The sequence below is a fragment of the Trematosphaeria pertusa genome (assembly GCF_010094035.1).
Source record: "Trematosphaeria pertusa strain CBS 122368 unplaced genomic scaffold BU26scaffold_5, whole genome shotgun sequence".
Lineage (NCBI taxonomy): Eukaryota > Fungi > Ascomycota > Dothideomycetes > Pleosporales > Trematosphaeriaceae > Trematosphaeria > Trematosphaeria pertusa.
Window position 1 is genome coordinate 1,967,067 of NW_022987216.1, and position 17,126 is coordinate 1,984,192.

Genomic DNA, 17,126 nt, shown 5'->3' on the forward strand with positions numbered 1-17,126 from the left:
CGCTGGACCTCCTCCATGGAAAGCTTAACAGCAGGTCAATACATGGCTTGACCTAGAAAAGTAGACAAAGTAGCGGATGCCCAAAGCACTTTGCGCCCTTGCTCGTCGACGTCAACTCTATCGGTAATCAGGCGAGCGTTGACTGAGGGGAGTACCATTCCGCAAGCAACATCATGGAGAAAGAGCCACAGCAAACCGCAGGCGTAACGTCGACCAAGTCTAGGCGCAATGATGGGAAGCCAGGCGATTTATCCCCGTCGAATAGCCCGACAAAGCAGCAGTCACCGCTGCCAGGAGCTACTCTCCCTAAAGGAGGAGGAACTATCCAAGGAATGGGCGAGAAATTTGACACCAACCCGGTCACAGGCACGGCGTCCTTGACAGTGCCTATTCTGACAAGCCCTGGCCGTGATGGCTTCGGGCCGACGCTGTCGCTTTCATACGACTCCGGGAACGGCCACGGGCCTTTTGGCTTTGGCTGGTCTCTGGGCCTGGACTCCATCACCCGAAAGACGAGTAAAGGGCTTCCACAGTACAAGGACGACATTGAATTGGATGTGTTCGTAATTTCTGGGGCAGAAGATCTGGTGCCGGCGCTGCTCCCTGACGGATCTCGCCACGAAGACCGGGCTTCGGTCCCAGGGTACGTCATCCACCGCTACAAGCCGCGCATTGAGGGCAGTTACCGTCGAGTCGACAGATGGACGAAATTGGAGGCGGAAGGTGACGTTCACTGGCGTGTTTACTCATCAGACGACACATTGAGCATCTACGGGCGGTCGGAGAACTCCAGAATCTTCAATCAGGTAGCCCCAGAGCAAACATTTTCTTGGCTTATCAGCGACACACGAGACTGGAGAGGGAACGCGATGACATTCACTTACAAGTCAGAAAACGGGGATGGAGTGGATTTGAGCAAGAATCACCAAAAGAGGCGAGGAAGAGCCGACGGCGTGATCCGCCAGGCAAATAGGTACATCAAGTCCATCAGGTACGGAAACAGGACAACCCTTTTAGACACCCATGGACAACGAGTAGTGTTCCCTAGCCAGGCAGCACTCGACGATCTGGGCTGGATGTTCGAGATTGTATTCGACTACGGAGAACATGACGACCAGAGTCCGACGCCAAGGGAAAACACACCTTGGAAACACCGACCCGATGCCTTCTCGAGGTACACGTCTGGCTTTGAAGTGCGCACCGCTCGGCTCTGCCGAAGGGTACTGATGTTCCATCACTTCGAACACGAAGATAACGTGGGCATGGATTGCCTAACTCGGAGCACAGACTTCATTTACCTCACGAACGGCGTAGACGCCAACATATACTCATTCCTGGCCGAGGTCGAACAGTCTGGTTATCGCCACGACTCCCGCGAAGTGTCCGGGTACGTGAAGCGGTCCATGCCCCGCCTTGAGTTCAAGTATTCTGAACCTTCTGTGCAGGATGACTTGCGAACTATCGAGCGGGAGGCACTTGAAAATATACCCTCGGGCCTAGCGGAACCACAGACACGGTGTATCGACCTCTTCGGCGAAGGTGTCTCTGGCATTCTGACAGAGTTAGATGGCGTATGGTATTACAAACGCAACATTACGCCCATCTCAGAACTAGTGCAGCCAGATGGTTCCAGAGTCTCCCGTCCGATGTTTGACCATATGGAGACAGTGCCAAGTCTGCCCAACATGACCAACATAGGCAACATACAATGGATGGACCTCGAAGGAGACGGATTCGTGTCGATTGTGACGGACTCCGGCACGCTTGGTTATTACCAGAGCTCTGGCAAGGAAGAGTGGGAAGCCTGGAGGCCATTTGACTCTACTTTCAAGGCCAGCTTAGACAGTGAAGCATTACACCTTGTCGATCTGACTGGTGATGGCCATCCCGATGCCGTCATGACCGATCAGTCTGTGTGGTATCCATCACTCGGCACCAAGGGATTTGGCGCCCCAGAAGGCTTCACCATTGATTTAGAGGAATGTGAGAACCCTTGGCAGCTGTTCAAGAGCAAGCCCCTAGCTCGGGTCCGTTTCTGCTTTGGCGATATGTCTGGCGACGGTATGCAAGATGTGGTGCTAATCGGCAACGGAGAGGTGTGTTTCTGGCCCAGCCTGGGCTACGGCAGATTTGGAGCGAAGATCGTCATGGACCATCCACCGGAGTTTGATGATGACGACTACTTTGACCCGGAACGAGTCCTGCTAGGAGATATCGATGGCTCTGGGACGACTGATCTGATCTACCTTCACCGTTGCGGGCCACGCCTTTACTTCAATCAGTGCGGCAACAGCTGGAGCGACGCGAAAATGCTTGCTTCCGCAACAAATATCTCCGCATTCCTTGATGTATCCATCATTGACATCCACGGAAATGGAACCAGTTGTCTTGTGATATCGGATCCGTTGCCAACAGCTGAGTCTCCGATGCAGTATGTGGATTTGATGGGTGGTGTCAAGCCCCACCTGCTCGTCGAGTTCGAGAACAACATGGGCGCCTCAACCAAGATTCACTACAGCACCTCCACCAAGTTTTATCTTCAAGACAGAAAGGTCGGCAGGCCATGGATCAGTCGGTTGCCATACCCTGTCGCGGTTGTAGAGTTCACCGAGACGTTTGATCATATCAGTCGCAACGTTTTCACGAGCAGCTTCGCATATCACCATGGCCATTATGACGGCGTCGAGCGGGAGTTTCGAGGCTTTGGAATGGTGGAGCAATGGGACACGGAGAACCTGTCACCGATATCTTTTCCAGACAGCAGCAACACAGCGGAAGAGTACAGCTTGCCGGCAACATACACAAAGTCCTGGTTTCACCTGGGACTTTCAAAGGATTTTAACACAATCTCACGTCAATATGAGCGCGAATACTTCCACAATCCTGGCTGGTGGTTGCTGCCGGATACAATTCTTCCTGCCGAAGTTGAAGCAGCAGAAGAGTACGATGCTTGTCGTGCTCTGAAAGGACGCCTGCTGCGTCAGGAAATATACATGAATGATGCTCAGGTTGATTCGTCCGATGCTGAGATCCAGAAAGCCAAGACCCCAGTGTCTTTCTCGGAGACAAACTATACAATCGAGAAGCTACAGCAAGGGTCAAGCAACGCTAGTGCTGTCTTTAGGGCGACACCGCGAGAGATTTTGACGTATCATCTGGAACGCGATGTGTCCGACCCGCGTATCACCCAGCAGATCATCTTGGAAAGGAATGAGTACGGCCAGATACTCCGCGAGGTAGCCATCGCATATGGCCGAGCCGACCAGGACGCTGCACTCCCGACTCCGTGGGACAGAGACGCTCAGACAAAGACCTACATGACGTACTCAGAGAGCAAAGTCACAAACCCTATAGATGATCCAGCGCGATTCCCACATGCTTACAGAGTGCCGATGAACTGCCAGCATCGGGAGTACGAGCTAACCGGATTCGTACCGCCAGAGCCCGGCTCGCCATTTAGCCTTGACCAGTTCTCCACAGATAACTTCAAGCTTCTGGAAGATGCCGAAGAGATTCCGTACGAGGCACAGCCGGACTTGTCCAAGACCCAAAAGAGGCTCTTGGGTCTGTCTCGAACGATCTGTCGATCGGATGACTTGGCATCTTCTCTGCCCTTGGGCCAGATGGACGTGTGCGGCATTATTTTGCAGAGCTACGGGCTAGTATTCACGGCAGCCCTGTTCGATAGTGTCTACCAGAGAGGCGGCCTGCCGCTCGTTCCGTCTAGAGACAGTGTCCTTACCAGTCAAGATGGAGACGGCGGGGGATACTACTCTAGCAGCGAGCTCAAATCCTCGGATCAATTCCCCGAAGACGATCCCTACGATGGCTACTGGACTGGCAGTGGCTTGATATTCTACTCCCAGTCTGACGATGTATTGCAAGAGCTAAACGATGCTCGATCTAGCTTTTACAGCTTCATCAGGACCCGAAACGTCTTCGGGGTAGAATCATCCGTGACGTACGACGATTACACTATGCTCGTCGTCGAGGCCGAAGACTCGGCAGGTAATATTGCAACCATTGGCGAGCGAGACGGCGGTGGTAACAGGATCTCCAACGGCAACGATTATCGAACGTTACAACCACTGCTCCTTACGGATGCAAATGGAAACCGAACAGCCGTAGCCACTGATGCTTTAGGTGCAGTTGTAGGCTCGGCGGTGATGGGTAAGGTTGGCGAGCCGGTCGGCGACACGTTGCAAGGCTTTGAGCCCGATCTCCCGGAGTCGATTGTCCTGGCACACATGACAAATCCCACGGCGGATCCGAGGGCCATCCTCCATGGGGCTACGTGGAGGGCCGTGTATGACCTCGGGGCATACACGCGGACTAAGAGCTCAGGCTCTCCTCAGCCGGTAGCCTCGTATTCTCTTTCCCGCGTCACTCATGAAGAAGACTTGGCTGAGAATGAAGAGCCTGAAATGCACCATGCCTTCTCGTACACAGACGGATTCGGCCGGGATGTTCAGACCAAGGCGCAGACTCGGCCCGGTCCGGTCGCGCAAAGGGACGCGGACGGTCGCATCATCTTTGACGAGGATGGCCAGCCCGTACTGACAGACGAACCCTCCAATCCACGCTGGATCTCGAGCGGCTGGACCATATATAACAACAAAGGCCTGACGGTTGCACAGTACGAACCGTGGTTCACTCACATGCATACCTTCGAATTCGATGTCCGAGCAGGAGTTAGCTCTATTGCTTTCTACGATGCCATGGGCCGAAACGTGGCGACGGTCCATCCGAACGGAGCGTATACGAAGACAGTCTTCACGACATGGACATCGGAAGCGTGGGACAACAATGACACGGTCGAACTAGATCCGCGGACGGACACAGACGTGAAGCAATACACGAAGGCATATTTCGCCACTAAGCCGACATTTCAAACCTGGTTTCAGCAACGAATGGCCCTCCCCGAGCGAGACCGTCGGAGACAAGCGGCCGAGAAGTCTAAGGTCCATGCCGGCACTTGCGTTGTCTCCCACTTCGATTCTCTCAGCCGGGTGTATCTGAAGGTGGGGTGGAACAGGGTAGCATGCCTAGACCACGAACTGGACGGCCAGGAGTGGAAACAGCATACCCGTATCGAATTCGATATCCAGGGACATGGTCTTGCTGTTCGAGATTCAGATACCATGAATGGCAATGACCTCCCGGGTCGCATTGTTGAGATGTTTCAATACGATATGGCTGGCCGCGCCATGATCCGAAGGTCAATGGACTCTGGCACAACGACATACCTGCAAAACGCTGTTGAAGAGCCCTTATACCAATGGGATGACCGGGGCCATCGACTCAAGACCGTGTACGACAAAGCTGGTCGCCATCTACTCACCTCCGTGACAGGCGATGTACATTCTCCCAGCGGACCAACAACAGAATGTATTGTGAACTACAAAGTGTATGGCGAGCATCACCCCCGGGCGGCGGAACTCAATCTCAAGTCGAGAACATACTTGGTGGTCGACCAAGCAGGCTTGACAGTTAATGAGAGGCGAGATTTTAAGGGAAATCTGCTCGAGAACTCCAAGCGCTTAAATACCGAGTACAAGAAAACAGTCGACTGGAAAGGACTTGAGGCCATCATTCCTATGGACATGGACTCAGCGGCTTTCGTGGATGAGGGAGCTCTGTGGTCCTTCCTCGATTCGCATTTAGAGCCGGAAGCATTTAGGGGCTTCGCCTCGTTTGATGCTCTTAGCCGACCAGTTAGCATTACGTCTCCAAATTCGAATAATGGGAATCAGAGCGTGACGTTCTTCTCCTACGAGATCAACAGTCTTGTGCAGGTCTCTGCCATCATACGTGGCGAGTCAGCCACTCCAGCACCAATTGTCGCAGATCTCCAATACGATGCCCGAAGCGTTCGACAGAGCGTCACGTACGCGAACGGCGTTACAACCACGTACAAATACTCCAGCACCGGGGAACTCGTGAGGCTTCTCTCCACCCGGCCGTCGTCCGGGGGAACAGACGTCCTCCAGGATCTACGATATACCTACGACCCCAGCAACATGCGTTCCACCATTGAGGATGCAGCCCAGCAGACCGTGTACTTCCGCAACCGAGTAGTGGAGCCCGTGACCGACTACACGTACGACGCCCTCTGCCAGCTGATCCGCGCAAGTGGCCGCGAGCATCTGGGTCAGCCGGGAGGATCCCCGATCCCGTACTCGCACGAGGACTCGGCGAGAAGCGGACCACAGCCTGGCGATGGTGGTGCCATGGGGACCTATCGTGAAGACTACGTGTACGACCGCACTGGGAACATGAAGAAAATGAAACACAGCGTCGATGATCCTCTGGCGCCGGGGCATACGTGGACCAAAGTCTTCGAGCACAACGAGCCAAGCACGTTAGAACCAGCCAAGTTTGGAAATCGCCTCACTTCGACTAGCATATCTAGTAGCGTTGAGCAGTACCTCTATGATGCTCACGGTAACATGACTCGCATGCCGCATTTGGGAGGCTCCGCCGGCACGCCAAACGTGACATGGAACTATCTCGACCAGCAGAAGCAAGTCGATCTTGGCGGTGGTGGCACGGCGTACTATGTGTACGATGCCTCGGGACAGCGAGTGAGGAAGATTATCGAGCGTAGCCCCAACCTAATACAAGAGCGCATCTATCTGGGGGCCACATTGGAGATATTCCGCCGACATCAGTCGGGCCAAGTAACGCTGGAAAGGGAAAGTTTCCACGTGGGAGACGACGTTGACAGGGTGGCGCTCATTGAGACGCGCACCCTCGACATCAACGGGACTGACAGGGCTCCGCGCCAAGTCCACAGATACCGGCTGAAGAACCATCAGGGTTCAGCAACTGTGGAACTCGATGACCAGGCGCGTGTGCTAACGTATGAGGAGTACTCGCCGTACGGAAGCACCACGTATGCCGGCGTTGATGGCTCGTTGGAGCTTCCGAAACGGTATCGCTTCACGGGCAAGGAGAGAGACGAGGAAACTGGCCTGTCGTACCACGGTGCCCGATATTATGCCCCGTGGTTGGCTCGGTGGACGAGTGCAGATCCTGGAGGGGGTATGGACGGTTTGAATCTCTACCAGTACTGCCTCTCCAACCCAGTGCATTATGTTGACGGGAACGGCGCCTCTCCTAGCTTAGGGCCGCCCGAGTGGCTCAGGGACATCTTCAAGGGGCACGATGCCCAGGATATGGTATGGGAGTACGTCAAAACGATCGAACAGGGTGCCGAGAAAGAAGTCTGGGTTGCTCGTTGGAAGGATGCTGTCTTAAAGGCAGGCTTTGACGGCTTTAAACGACTCGACATCATTACCAAGGACGGCATGATCCAGGTCAAATACATCGAGTTGAAGGATGCCGTAACTGGTGCCATGAAGGACTCGGCTGTGCTGGAGAAGCGCATCCTCAATGGCGTCGCGGACGCCAAGGCCGAGGTAGCGGCTGCCAAAGAATACCTGGGGGCAGCCGGGAAGGGTGGATGGATAAACGAGCGGCTCTCGAAGGTGTGGGCGGGCCTAAAAGGCGCGATGCCAAAGCATACCCTCGTCTTTGTCGTCGAAGGAGAAGCCAGCGAGATATTCCAGTTCGAGGGACTGGTCAGACAGACGATGGAACGTGTGGCGAAAGGCCACGCTTACGAGGTCGTCCAAGGCACCGGCAAGTCCTTCGCCACCATTGCCAAAGAGCGTGCCGCCCGAGCAGCGGGGAAGCTTGCCGAGGCAGCGGCAAAGGCGGCGGCCAAGGGCGTAGCGAAGAAAGCAGCCGTTGCTGGCGCCGCCTGGGGCCTTTCCAAGGTTGCGAGCAAGCTCATACCCGGCATTGGTCTGGCGACGGCGACACACGACCTCGCCACGGCGACGAATTGGACCGATCGGATCATCGCCGGGGCGGAGGTCGTGGGCGGTGTCTTAGAGTTCGTTCCGGGGTTGAACGCTGTGGGTATGGGCATCAACCTAGCCATGCTTGGTGCTCGCGCTGGAGTCGCAGCATACCGTGCTACCCAAGGTGAGGGCGACGGCGGAGATGCGGGCCAGCCGGTCGAGAAGCCTGCTGCTGCCCCTGCTGAAGCTGCGCCCAAGACTACTACTCAGCCAGGACCTGTGCAGGCGGTCTCACCGGACCCGCCATCTGTCGTTCGAGCTGGGCCAACGGAGAGCAAGGCTAGCGGGGTGAGGATTGAGCTGCCGTCTCTGAACCCGATGAGGGATATGAGGTCGAACGGAAACCAGCAACCCAACGGGCTTGAGCTTAGGATTCAGTGGTAACTAGCTGGGCATAATTGCGCAGCAGTCACGATGCTTAGCGTGGTGTTGAGGCTCCGCTGCTCACTTAGCGAAGGGCGGCGCCGTGCCCCGCAGGAGTCGCGCTCGCCAGCCCCATAGCTTCTCTGTTGATCAAATATCTACATTTGTATGCCTGGTATCTTAGCTGGCAATTCGAACGTAATTGTAATTGCTCCGCTCGTACTTCACTAAGCAACAAGGTAGCTATGCTCGTACCTCGCTAGGCGATTACCCTGGTCTAAGATATCCCCACAGCTTCTGAATTGCTTCGAAGTGATTGCTCCCAACTGCCGTGGCAATAGGGCTATCCTGGCCCAGTTCGCGGAAGACGGACGCTTCGAACCGACGATTTCCAGTGTTCTCAGACCATACATGGACCTCTTTGGTATCCTCGCTTACAGAATTCTTAAGGAAAGCCAATGGATTCGAAGCATAGTCCGATGAGACACTCGTCCTGCCATGCACCCAACGCACCAACCGCGCCATCGCAAGCGCTTCCTTCTTTCCAGGGACCCTCTCGCCTCGTGCCTCTGCGGCGCTCCGGATCTCCTTGGCTTGTGCCTTGACTTGCTCGTCGTTATCGCTGGACCACTCCATTACAATTAGCTGCCAATAATGATGGCCCGGTTCGTGCGTCTTTTCGCGCCAGTGCTTCTCCTTGCATGCCTGCCAGCGCATCTTTAGGGTCTTGCGCGGTGGCGCTGGGCCGCCGGGTGTATTCTCGGCGTGGACGGCTGATGGGTACGATGGTCTGCCGCTATCTGAGGGTTGGAAAGCGATGTGGATGTGGTAACGTGTTGCGACAAGGTCGTAAGGCTCTAGTATGGTGTTCATGTCGCAGCGCAAGTGTCGCCGAAAGGCGTGCCTGTGAGAAAGCGCGAGGGGCGATAGGGTGATAGTATTCGGTCGTTTGATGGCTGAAGTTTGATGTTTAGCAGTGATGTGTGTTGCTTCGGTCAAGGGCTACTAAATATGTGGATGTGGCGCAGAGATGACACATACACCTTGATATGATTCCGCCTGTTGGACTCATCGGTTCATGACTACTCTTCGAGTCAACATATCTTGGCACTCAAATCCTCCCTCTAGCCAAGAACTTCAACGGCACATCCACCATCCTCGCCCTCAAATACTCCGCGCAGTTCTTCCCTAAGAAGTCCACACTGAGGGTACAACTAACTCCTCTATCCAAGTGATCTTTCAACAGAAAGTGTACCGCCTTTAGGCCCGGGAACTCGCATCTTTCAATCCTGCCTCCTTTGTATTCGTCCGCAAGAAGCTGCTTGACGAATTCCGTGGAAAGGAGGTTCTGCAGCCACGTATATTCATCGGCATGGCGCACCCAAAATCCTACGTTGCAGTCCGAACCTTTGTCGCCAGAGCGTGCGTGTACTATTGTCCCAAGTGGTGCGCGGACCGTAGCACCAAACGATGCGAGGTCGAACTTTTTCGCGGTAGTATCTTGGGTAGGTTGGTTCTTGGGATATGTTCTCGTTTCCGACGGTGGCGGTATATCGATGACCTCGTCCGTGCTGAGATGTACTTGGTGAGAAATGACCGACTGCGGAAGCAGCGTGACGTAGTACTCAAACACTTCTTTCGGGAATGCCTGTCGTAGATCGAGGTGTGGAGTTGCGCCTGGATAAGCACACATTATTGGGTCGATGCATGGCCGTACGAACTTGGCTGGTGCTAGATGTTCCGCCTTGCGAGCCTGCGCAATGACTCTGAAATCAACGGTTGCGGCATTCTGATTTGTAGGATTTTCTGGGACGGAGCCGATCGTTTGAAATGAAAGGTGCAAGAAGTTCTGAATGTGAGGGGCCATGAGCGCACGGATCTGATGCTCGATCATACGTGCTTTGGAGGCAGCATCAAGCCCCGTGATGAACCAGTGCATTTCAGCTTGGTATATCGGCTTCGCGGTGATACCGACCTTTGTAGTAGGCGGGGGTAGTGCGCCTTTGATCCCTCGTAAGGCGACACGGTTGGTAGAGATGTGCTCGAAGGATACGTCGTCCAGAATAGCAGTGACGTCCGAGTTGAAGTACCACGGTCCTTGAATCTCGTAGAGAAATTGCGAGGTAAGCGTATCGACGGAGACTTCACCTCCAGATCCTTTGTTCTTTGTAACGATGACTTCGCCGGAGGTCGATATTTCGACGATGGGGTAGCCGATGTTCTCCCAGCCAAGGCATTCGAGGTCTTTGAAGCCAGTGTAATTCCCGCCCGTGCTGTAGGACGAGCATTCGGAAAGGTGTCCAGCAACAAAAGCATTGGCCAGCTTATCCAGATCAGAGCGCTTCCAGTTATGCCACCAGGACGCAGCCCCTATCACGGGGCTTGCGTCGGACACACGCCCACACACAACTATATCCGCGCCTCTCTCGAAAGCTTTTGCAATCCCAAGTCCACCAAGATATGCTTGGGCGTACATGCTTTCAAACTGCCAGTCTCCTAATCTCTCGCCAGTACAGATGTTCTCGAATGGCGAATCCCCGCGCTTCTGCGTCTCAAGCAGATGCGGCAGGACTTCGTCTCCGGATATCCACGCGATGCTGAGGTCCAGGCCTTTCGCTTTGACCATTCTGGCGACCACCTCATGTAGCTTCTTCGTATCGGAGGCGCCTGCATTGATGGCGACTTTGATGCGGTACTTGGCGATATAAGGCAGTGCGGGCTCGAGAGCTTCGAGGAAGGTTGGTTCATACGCGTCGACTTGGCCTACGAGATGCCGTCAGTAACGGCCGGGGTGGTGTCGCAGGGAACCCGACCATTGATCTTTGTTCCAGCTCTCACAGTCATATTGCCCTCGCTCATCCAGTCACCGGCCAATACGTCTATCGGGTCGTTCTTGTAGTTCGAAGCGAGCAGCGTCATCGCATTTCGGCGGTCGGTCGTGGAGCCGGAACATCCTGATTAATCATTTCAGCGCTGCTCACATGCATATAGCTCATCCCACTGTGCAGAGATATACTCAGCCAGAATACCTACCAGCAATTCGGATCGCGCGTTTGGCGGCCATGGTGGGTCGCTCAGGGAGGCTGGACCTCTTCCTCACACAGCTCCTGGGATTTGAGAAGTTTACCGCGGAGAGTGAGGCCTTGAAGGAGCATAGAAGCTCGGGAGGAGTGGATGGCGTCCATTGTTGCGATACCTCGGCGAGCGGAAGGCAAGCCTGGAGTTGCGGAGTCGCGATGAGGATGTCAGCGCTGAAGCCGAGGAACGTGGGGAAGTCTGGCTAGTTCTAATCCGGCTAGCGCCGGATCAGACTCTGCCATTTCCGAAGTCGTCCAACGTCCTCCGTCGAATTCACGACTCTTATCCTGACCATATTCGACCTCCTATCAACGGACTTGAATACGAAACACTTATCTCATTGTACGCTGATACGCCTAAGCCCGTAGGACCCCGTGAAAGGTGCTCGACCTATGAACAAGTCGCCGCCGCTCAACAAACTTCTGCCGTCTGCGAGACCTCCTACAACATGCTCACTCCTTGCCCATAAAGCTACCTTCGGTATGGACACACATACAGGGATCGAATAGAAGATGGAGCCGTGGTCATGGGCACGTCCAAGCCCTCCCATATCTGGGGCTCACGATGAGAGGTAAACCTGTACCCCGCATCCCGTGGATTCTACAGACCGGTAATACCACCGTCGTACTCGGAGCCGTCGGACTTATGCATCGCGGTGTGGCTTCCGGTCCGCCCGCACTGGTGGCCTTGCAGTTCAAAGATCGACAATTGTACCGATGAGATCGTCGCTACATCGCTACACACGAGAGCCGCTTACGGTCAGCACTAATCGGTCGTTGGACACGGTCACGAGTTGCGCACAGCATGAGAGAGCGTCGCTGTTCAAGGGGACTATCCGGTGAGCTGTTTCTCAGGTGGACTTCAGCAAAGTTCAACGATGTTTCCGGATAATCCGAAAACGGTAATCCGCCCGCGAGTCGATCGCGCTGCAAGGGTCAGCACGGGCATGATGTCATGGATGGAACTTGAAGACATCGGGCACAAGCAACATTGCCCATGCCGCGCGAAAAGCTTTGAGGCGCGCTTGGCGAACGACAATCGCGAAGCTTGTGGCCCTCGCCGAAATGTCTTGGGCATCGCACCAACGGCTTACGATCTGACGATATTTTACACACACAGAATCGCGATGAGAAATCAGCGAAACCCCGCATACGCAAATGCTGACGCCTTCCCCGGATTTTGAAGGAGCAAGACAGCATGCGCGATGATGCTGAAGGAGCTGTGGCGGTTGGGTCAACCCGGCTCGTGCCCACGACCCACTTATCGCCGCACCCTCTGCTCGACCATGACAGGCTGTGACGCACGCGAGCAGGCGCGTTTGAGCCCTTCCGGCGGCGCAGTGCACGATAAGTGTCAGCAAGGAACTGTGCGATGACGAAATATCACCTTCAGCATACCATAGCTCGCACGAAGCCTCTGGGGGACCCATATTTATCGGCTAGTATGTCCAGTCGCACTGTCGAGTTTTCTTTTGCCTCTCCACTCGACCACGCTAGGATTCCGCGGGTCGCTTTATATTTGACGTCGGGTTTCCTTCATACTCATTTTCCTGCCCAACGGTTCGTAGCCTATACCTACCCCAGCAGCCATGGCGGAACGAGTTTCCTTCAACAACCCGGACTACAGCAACAACAGCATCGCGGGAACGGAAAAGAAGGACGACACCTCCGACCTCGAGACACACCATGAGAACCTGACCAATGGCGTTGGAGCGAGCGACGAGGACCGCAAGTTTTACGAAAAGTACGGGACGTACGATCGCTATGAGATCACGGAAGAGGATTGCTACGACGAGCTGGGATTCTCCTTCCCAAAGTGGAAGAAATGGATGATCTTGAGCGTTGTCTTCCTGGTCCAGGTCTCGATGAACTTCAACACTTCGCTATACTCGAACGCCATTGGAGGAATATCGGAGGAGTACGGTGTTAGCGAGCAGGTTGCGCGGTTAGGCGCTGCGATATTCCTCATCACGTACGCCTTCGGATGCGAACTTTGGGCGGTATGTACTTCTTCTCGTTCCCATTTTCGTTCCAGTGGACCAAGCCGCTCTTTCAAGCCCACCCTTTATCATTCCAACCCACCCCGTTACAACGCCTTTCCAAATGGGCGTTCTTAATTTTTTTTCGGCCGAAGTGAATATATAGCTAATTCGACTCTCTAGCCGTGGAGTGAGGAAATCGGCAGATGGCCAATCCTTCAGCTCAGTATGTTCTTCGTGAACATCTGGCAAATTCCCGTGGGCGTCGGGCCCAACTTCGGCACCATCCTGGCGTTCCGCGCATTAGGTGGCCTGTCGACGGCTGGCGGTTCAGTGACCCTTGGCATGGTCGCTGATATGTGGGAAGCTGACACGCAGCAATACGCTGTTGTAAGTCGAAGCCCTCCCACTATAGCCGTGCATCATCGGATCGCTAACCGCCGTTTCATGTAGGCATTCATCGTCTTCTCGTCAGTCGGCGGCTCAATCCTTGGACCCGTCGTAGGTGGATTCGTCGAAGAGTTCTGCCCATGGCGCTGGAACATCTGGATCCAGCTCATCTTTGGTGGTGTCGTTCAACTCATGCATGCAGTGATGGTGCCAGAAACCCGTTCGACCGTCATGATGGACAAGATTGCGAAGAAGCGGCGCAAGGAGGGCGAGAAGAACGGCAAGCCCGTCAACGTCTGGGGCCCCAACGAGCTCACTGCCTTTAAAGACCGCTTCTCCATGCGCGAAATCCTCGTCACCTGGATCCGACCTTTCCGCATGTTCCTCACCGAGCCCATCGTGCTCGTCCTCTCCCTGCTCTCCGGCTTCTCCGACGCGCTTGTCTTCATGTTCATCCAGTCCTTCGCGCTCGTCTACAAGCAGTGGGACTTTGCCACCTTCGCCATCGGACTCGCCTTCTGCTCCATCGGCGTCGGTTACTTCCTCGCGTGGTTCTCGTTCATCCCAGCCATCAAGCGTAACATCAAGGAGCGCCACGAGAAGCCCGACGACGAAATCGCACAGTACGAGTCTCGGCTCTGGTGGCTCTTGTACACGGCGCCGTGTCTGCCGATCGGGCTCATCGGTTTCGCGTGGACGTCTACCGGCCCGCCAATCCACTGGATTGGCTCCATGGTCTTCGCCGCCATCATCGGTATCGCGAACTACGCCATCTATATGGCGACCATTGACTACATGATCTGCGCATACGGGCCGTATTCTGCCTCAGCGACAGGTGGAAACGGCTGGTCGCGCGACTTCCTCGCTGGCATTCTCACGCTCCCCGCAACGCCCTTTTTCCAGAACATCCCCAACTCGTCAGACCCGAACCACCTCGCCTACGCTTCGACGATCCTGTTCTGCATCGCGGCTGTGCTGGTCGCCGCCGTGTACGTCATCTACTGGAAGGGCCCTGTGCTGAGGAAGAGAAGTCCGTTCGCACAGCAGCTGAGTGCGGCCAGGCAGGAGACTGGCGGGAGGCGAGTCAGTGCGCTGCCTGGTGCGTATGGCTCGCGGCATAATTCTATTGTGCATGGTGGACCGGTGCCAGGCGGGAGGAGAGGCAGTGTGATGAGGGGGCTGAGTTTTGCGAGCCAGCAGCGCCAGGGAGTGTGATTGAGGACTATTGGCTTTTGATTTTAAGGGGATTACCTGGAGGAGATGGGAGGAGGTTGATGGATACATGAAGCCCCGGTTGGGGAAGTGGTGGCAAGATACATACGCATTGTACGATACAAAGCAGCGTTACGCATGAGATGAGATGCAAGGATGAAAGGCGTGCCGGCCCAACACAATCCCCGCGCTGACCTTCAGCCTCGCGCTCCCACCCCAGACCTCATGTGCAGCTATCTCGGCTCGGGATAAGCAGCGCAGTGCAGTGCAGTAGCGCCAGATCGCATCCGCACTAATCATGTGGCGGCCGTGTCGTCCATTCTACCATCGTGGCACAGGTGGTGTGGATTTGCGCCTGGGTTTCGAAGCAAAGAAGTGAGAGCTTTCGTCAGTTACGTGGGCTTGGGCTCAGCTCGTGCAAGATTAGCAGTCCAGTCGCAGGATGGGTTTCGGTGCTGTGTGGGAGGGTGTCAACGTAAGGGGATTTTACGGGAGATCAAAGAGGAAGGAAGCTGAACCCGTCCCCATCGCCCACATAACGACGAAGTACACCAAAAAAAAAGGCCACATCAGACACATTAAACCCTCAATTCGATTCAATTCGCTAAACACCACACAACCCCTCTACTCCTTCGCCCCATGCACAAACACCCTCTCCTCCAGCGGCTTGACCTCCTTCTCCCCGGGCTCGCCCGCGCGCCCCCCAAACACCAGCTGCGCCCTGAGCTTCCACTCGAGCGGGACGCCCCAATGCTCCTGGGCCTTCTGGTCGACGAGCGGGTTATAGTGCTGCAGGTTGGCGCCGAAGCCCTCGGCCTCCAGCGCGACCCACAGCGCGAACTGGTGCATGGCGGATGTGTGCTCGCTCCAGTCGCCGAAGTGGTGCGCGTAGATGGGGAACGCTTTGCGCAGGGCTTCGACGGGGGCCGGGTCTTCGAAGAAGAGGATCTGTGAGGCGGGGGGTTAGTTGGTGTGGTTGGGACAGGGGTGGTTTCGGATGTGGCACGAGGGATGACGGTGGTGGTGGAGCTTGCATGAGCTGGTGGGGCAGTACGAAGCTCTCCTGAGCTCATGATGCGAAACACGCACCAAGCACCTTCTCGAATCTTCGCACCCCACCACCGCCCAGAATGTGCACGCCACTCAATCAATCAAGAAAGCAAAGAAAAAGGGTAGACTCACCGTTCCATACGCCTTCCTGAAGCCGCCGACGCGCTGCTCCGTCTGCGGGAACTGCTCCGCGGGCACCATGGGCTTCAGCACCTCGAGCACCATGTCCCAGAAGGTGTCGTGCTCCTTGTTGAGCAGCACGACGAGGCGGGCCGACTGCGAGTTGAAGGACGAGGGCACGTGCGTGACGGCCTGCTTGACGATGTCGGTGATGGCGGCGTCGGAGATGGGAGCCTCCTTGTTGAGCTGGTAGTAGGTGCGGCGCTCCTTGACGGCCTGGAGGAAGGGCTTCTGGGACGCCATATTTGCCGCTGCTGCTGGAGTGGAAGTCGAAAACGTCGAAGAAGAAGAAGCGATGGTAGGAGTCGTTGCAATCGAAGTCGCTTGGTGCTGCGGTAGAGAAGACGGCGCGACTCTGCCGCTTTTTAAGAACCCGCCGGCCCGTACCGCCTGTCTGGCCATTTGTAAGGAATTTCTCAGCATGGCGTCGAATGAGAGTAGAAAGTGGTGCGGCGGCTCGGATCCAAGGCTTCCTTCTGCGACAGGCGACGAGTTCGGCAAGTAGACGAGGGCTGCTTGTTGCAAGAAAAGGCCCAGGCAGAGACCCGCAATGAGTCCGGCGAGCAGGGATTTTGTGCCGACGGCGGGCATGGCGCGACGACGGGGTCTAGGTGGGCGAATGTTCTGGCGGCTTCGGGTCCGGAGCAAGTGATGGCGGCTTGCTCAGAGGCGGCATTTCAAAGCTGTGGATGATAAGGCTGCGCGGGATATGATGTGGATCTCTGGTAGGGAGAGGTTCGTAAGATCGCTCCGGGACGGATGGTGTGAGTGCCGACTGCTTAACAAATCCTCTAACCGATTCCACAAGGGAGCGGAAATGCGCCGCGATGGCGAACAAATCCGCTACCCTGCATCTACACAGGCGTAAGATATGCTGATATCTCCTTATTTAAGAATAGCCGAATGCTGAAAACAGATGGCGAAATTCTGCAGCGAAAATGCGAATTTGGATGAGTCTCCGATCTCCGAACCATCTCCGCTATCTCCGGCTGCTATATCCTTCAGCT

General features: G+C 55.4%; 5 protein-coding genes across 5 annotated transcripts; 2 read left to right on the forward strand and 3 right to left on the reverse strand.

The window, feature by feature from the left end:
• Positions 1-73: 73 nt before the first annotated feature.
• BU26DRAFT_592374 (SpvB-domain-containing protein) lies at positions 74-8,332 on the forward strand. The gene has a single exon (XM_033834833.1). The coding sequence runs from the start codon at positions 174-176 to the stop codon at positions 8,250-8,252; it is 8,079 nt and encodes a 2,692-aa protein (XP_033686269.1). The 5' UTR covers positions 74-173; the 3' UTR covers positions 8,253-8,332.
• Positions 8,333-8,498: 166 nt separating this feature from the next.
• Positions 8,499-9,104, reverse strand: BU26DRAFT_563208 (uncharacterized protein; the record flags this gene model as incomplete). The annotated part of the gene is made up of 1 exon (XM_033833130.1): positions 8,499-9,104. The coding sequence occupies one exon, from the start codon at positions 9,102-9,104 to the stop codon at positions 8,499-8,501; it is 606 nt and encodes a 201-aa protein (XP_033686270.1).
• A 238-nt stretch (positions 9,105-9,342) lies between these two features.
• BU26DRAFT_423814 (DUF1446-domain-containing protein) lies at positions 9,343-11,150 on the reverse strand (the record flags this gene model as incomplete). Its single annotated transcript, XM_033823532.1, has 2 exons — positions 9,343-10,994; positions 11,045-11,150. The coding sequence occupies 2 exons, from the start codon at positions 11,148-11,150 to the stop codon at positions 9,343-9,345; spliced, it is 1,758 nt and encodes a 585-aa protein (XP_033686271.1).
• A 1,545-nt stretch (positions 11,151-12,695) lies between these two features.
• On the forward strand, positions 12,696-15,112 carry BU26DRAFT_279570 (MFS general substrate transporter). The gene is made up of 3 exons (XM_033821494.1): positions 12,696-13,308; positions 13,471-13,677; positions 13,741-15,112. The coding sequence occupies exons 1-3, from the start codon at positions 12,898-12,900 to the stop codon at positions 14,890-14,892; spliced, it is 1,770 nt and encodes a 589-aa protein (XP_033686272.1). The 5' UTR covers positions 12,696-12,897; the 3' UTR covers positions 14,893-15,112.
• A 401-nt stretch (positions 15,113-15,513) lies between these two features.
• On the reverse strand, positions 15,514-16,362 carry BU26DRAFT_530179 (Nitroreductase; the record flags this gene model as incomplete). Its single annotated transcript, XM_033830943.1, has 2 exons — positions 15,514-15,837; positions 16,072-16,362. The coding sequence occupies 2 exons, from the start codon at positions 16,360-16,362 to the stop codon at positions 15,514-15,516; spliced, it is 615 nt and encodes a 204-aa protein (XP_033686273.1).
• Between the last annotated feature and the right edge of the window lie 764 nt (positions 16,363-17,126).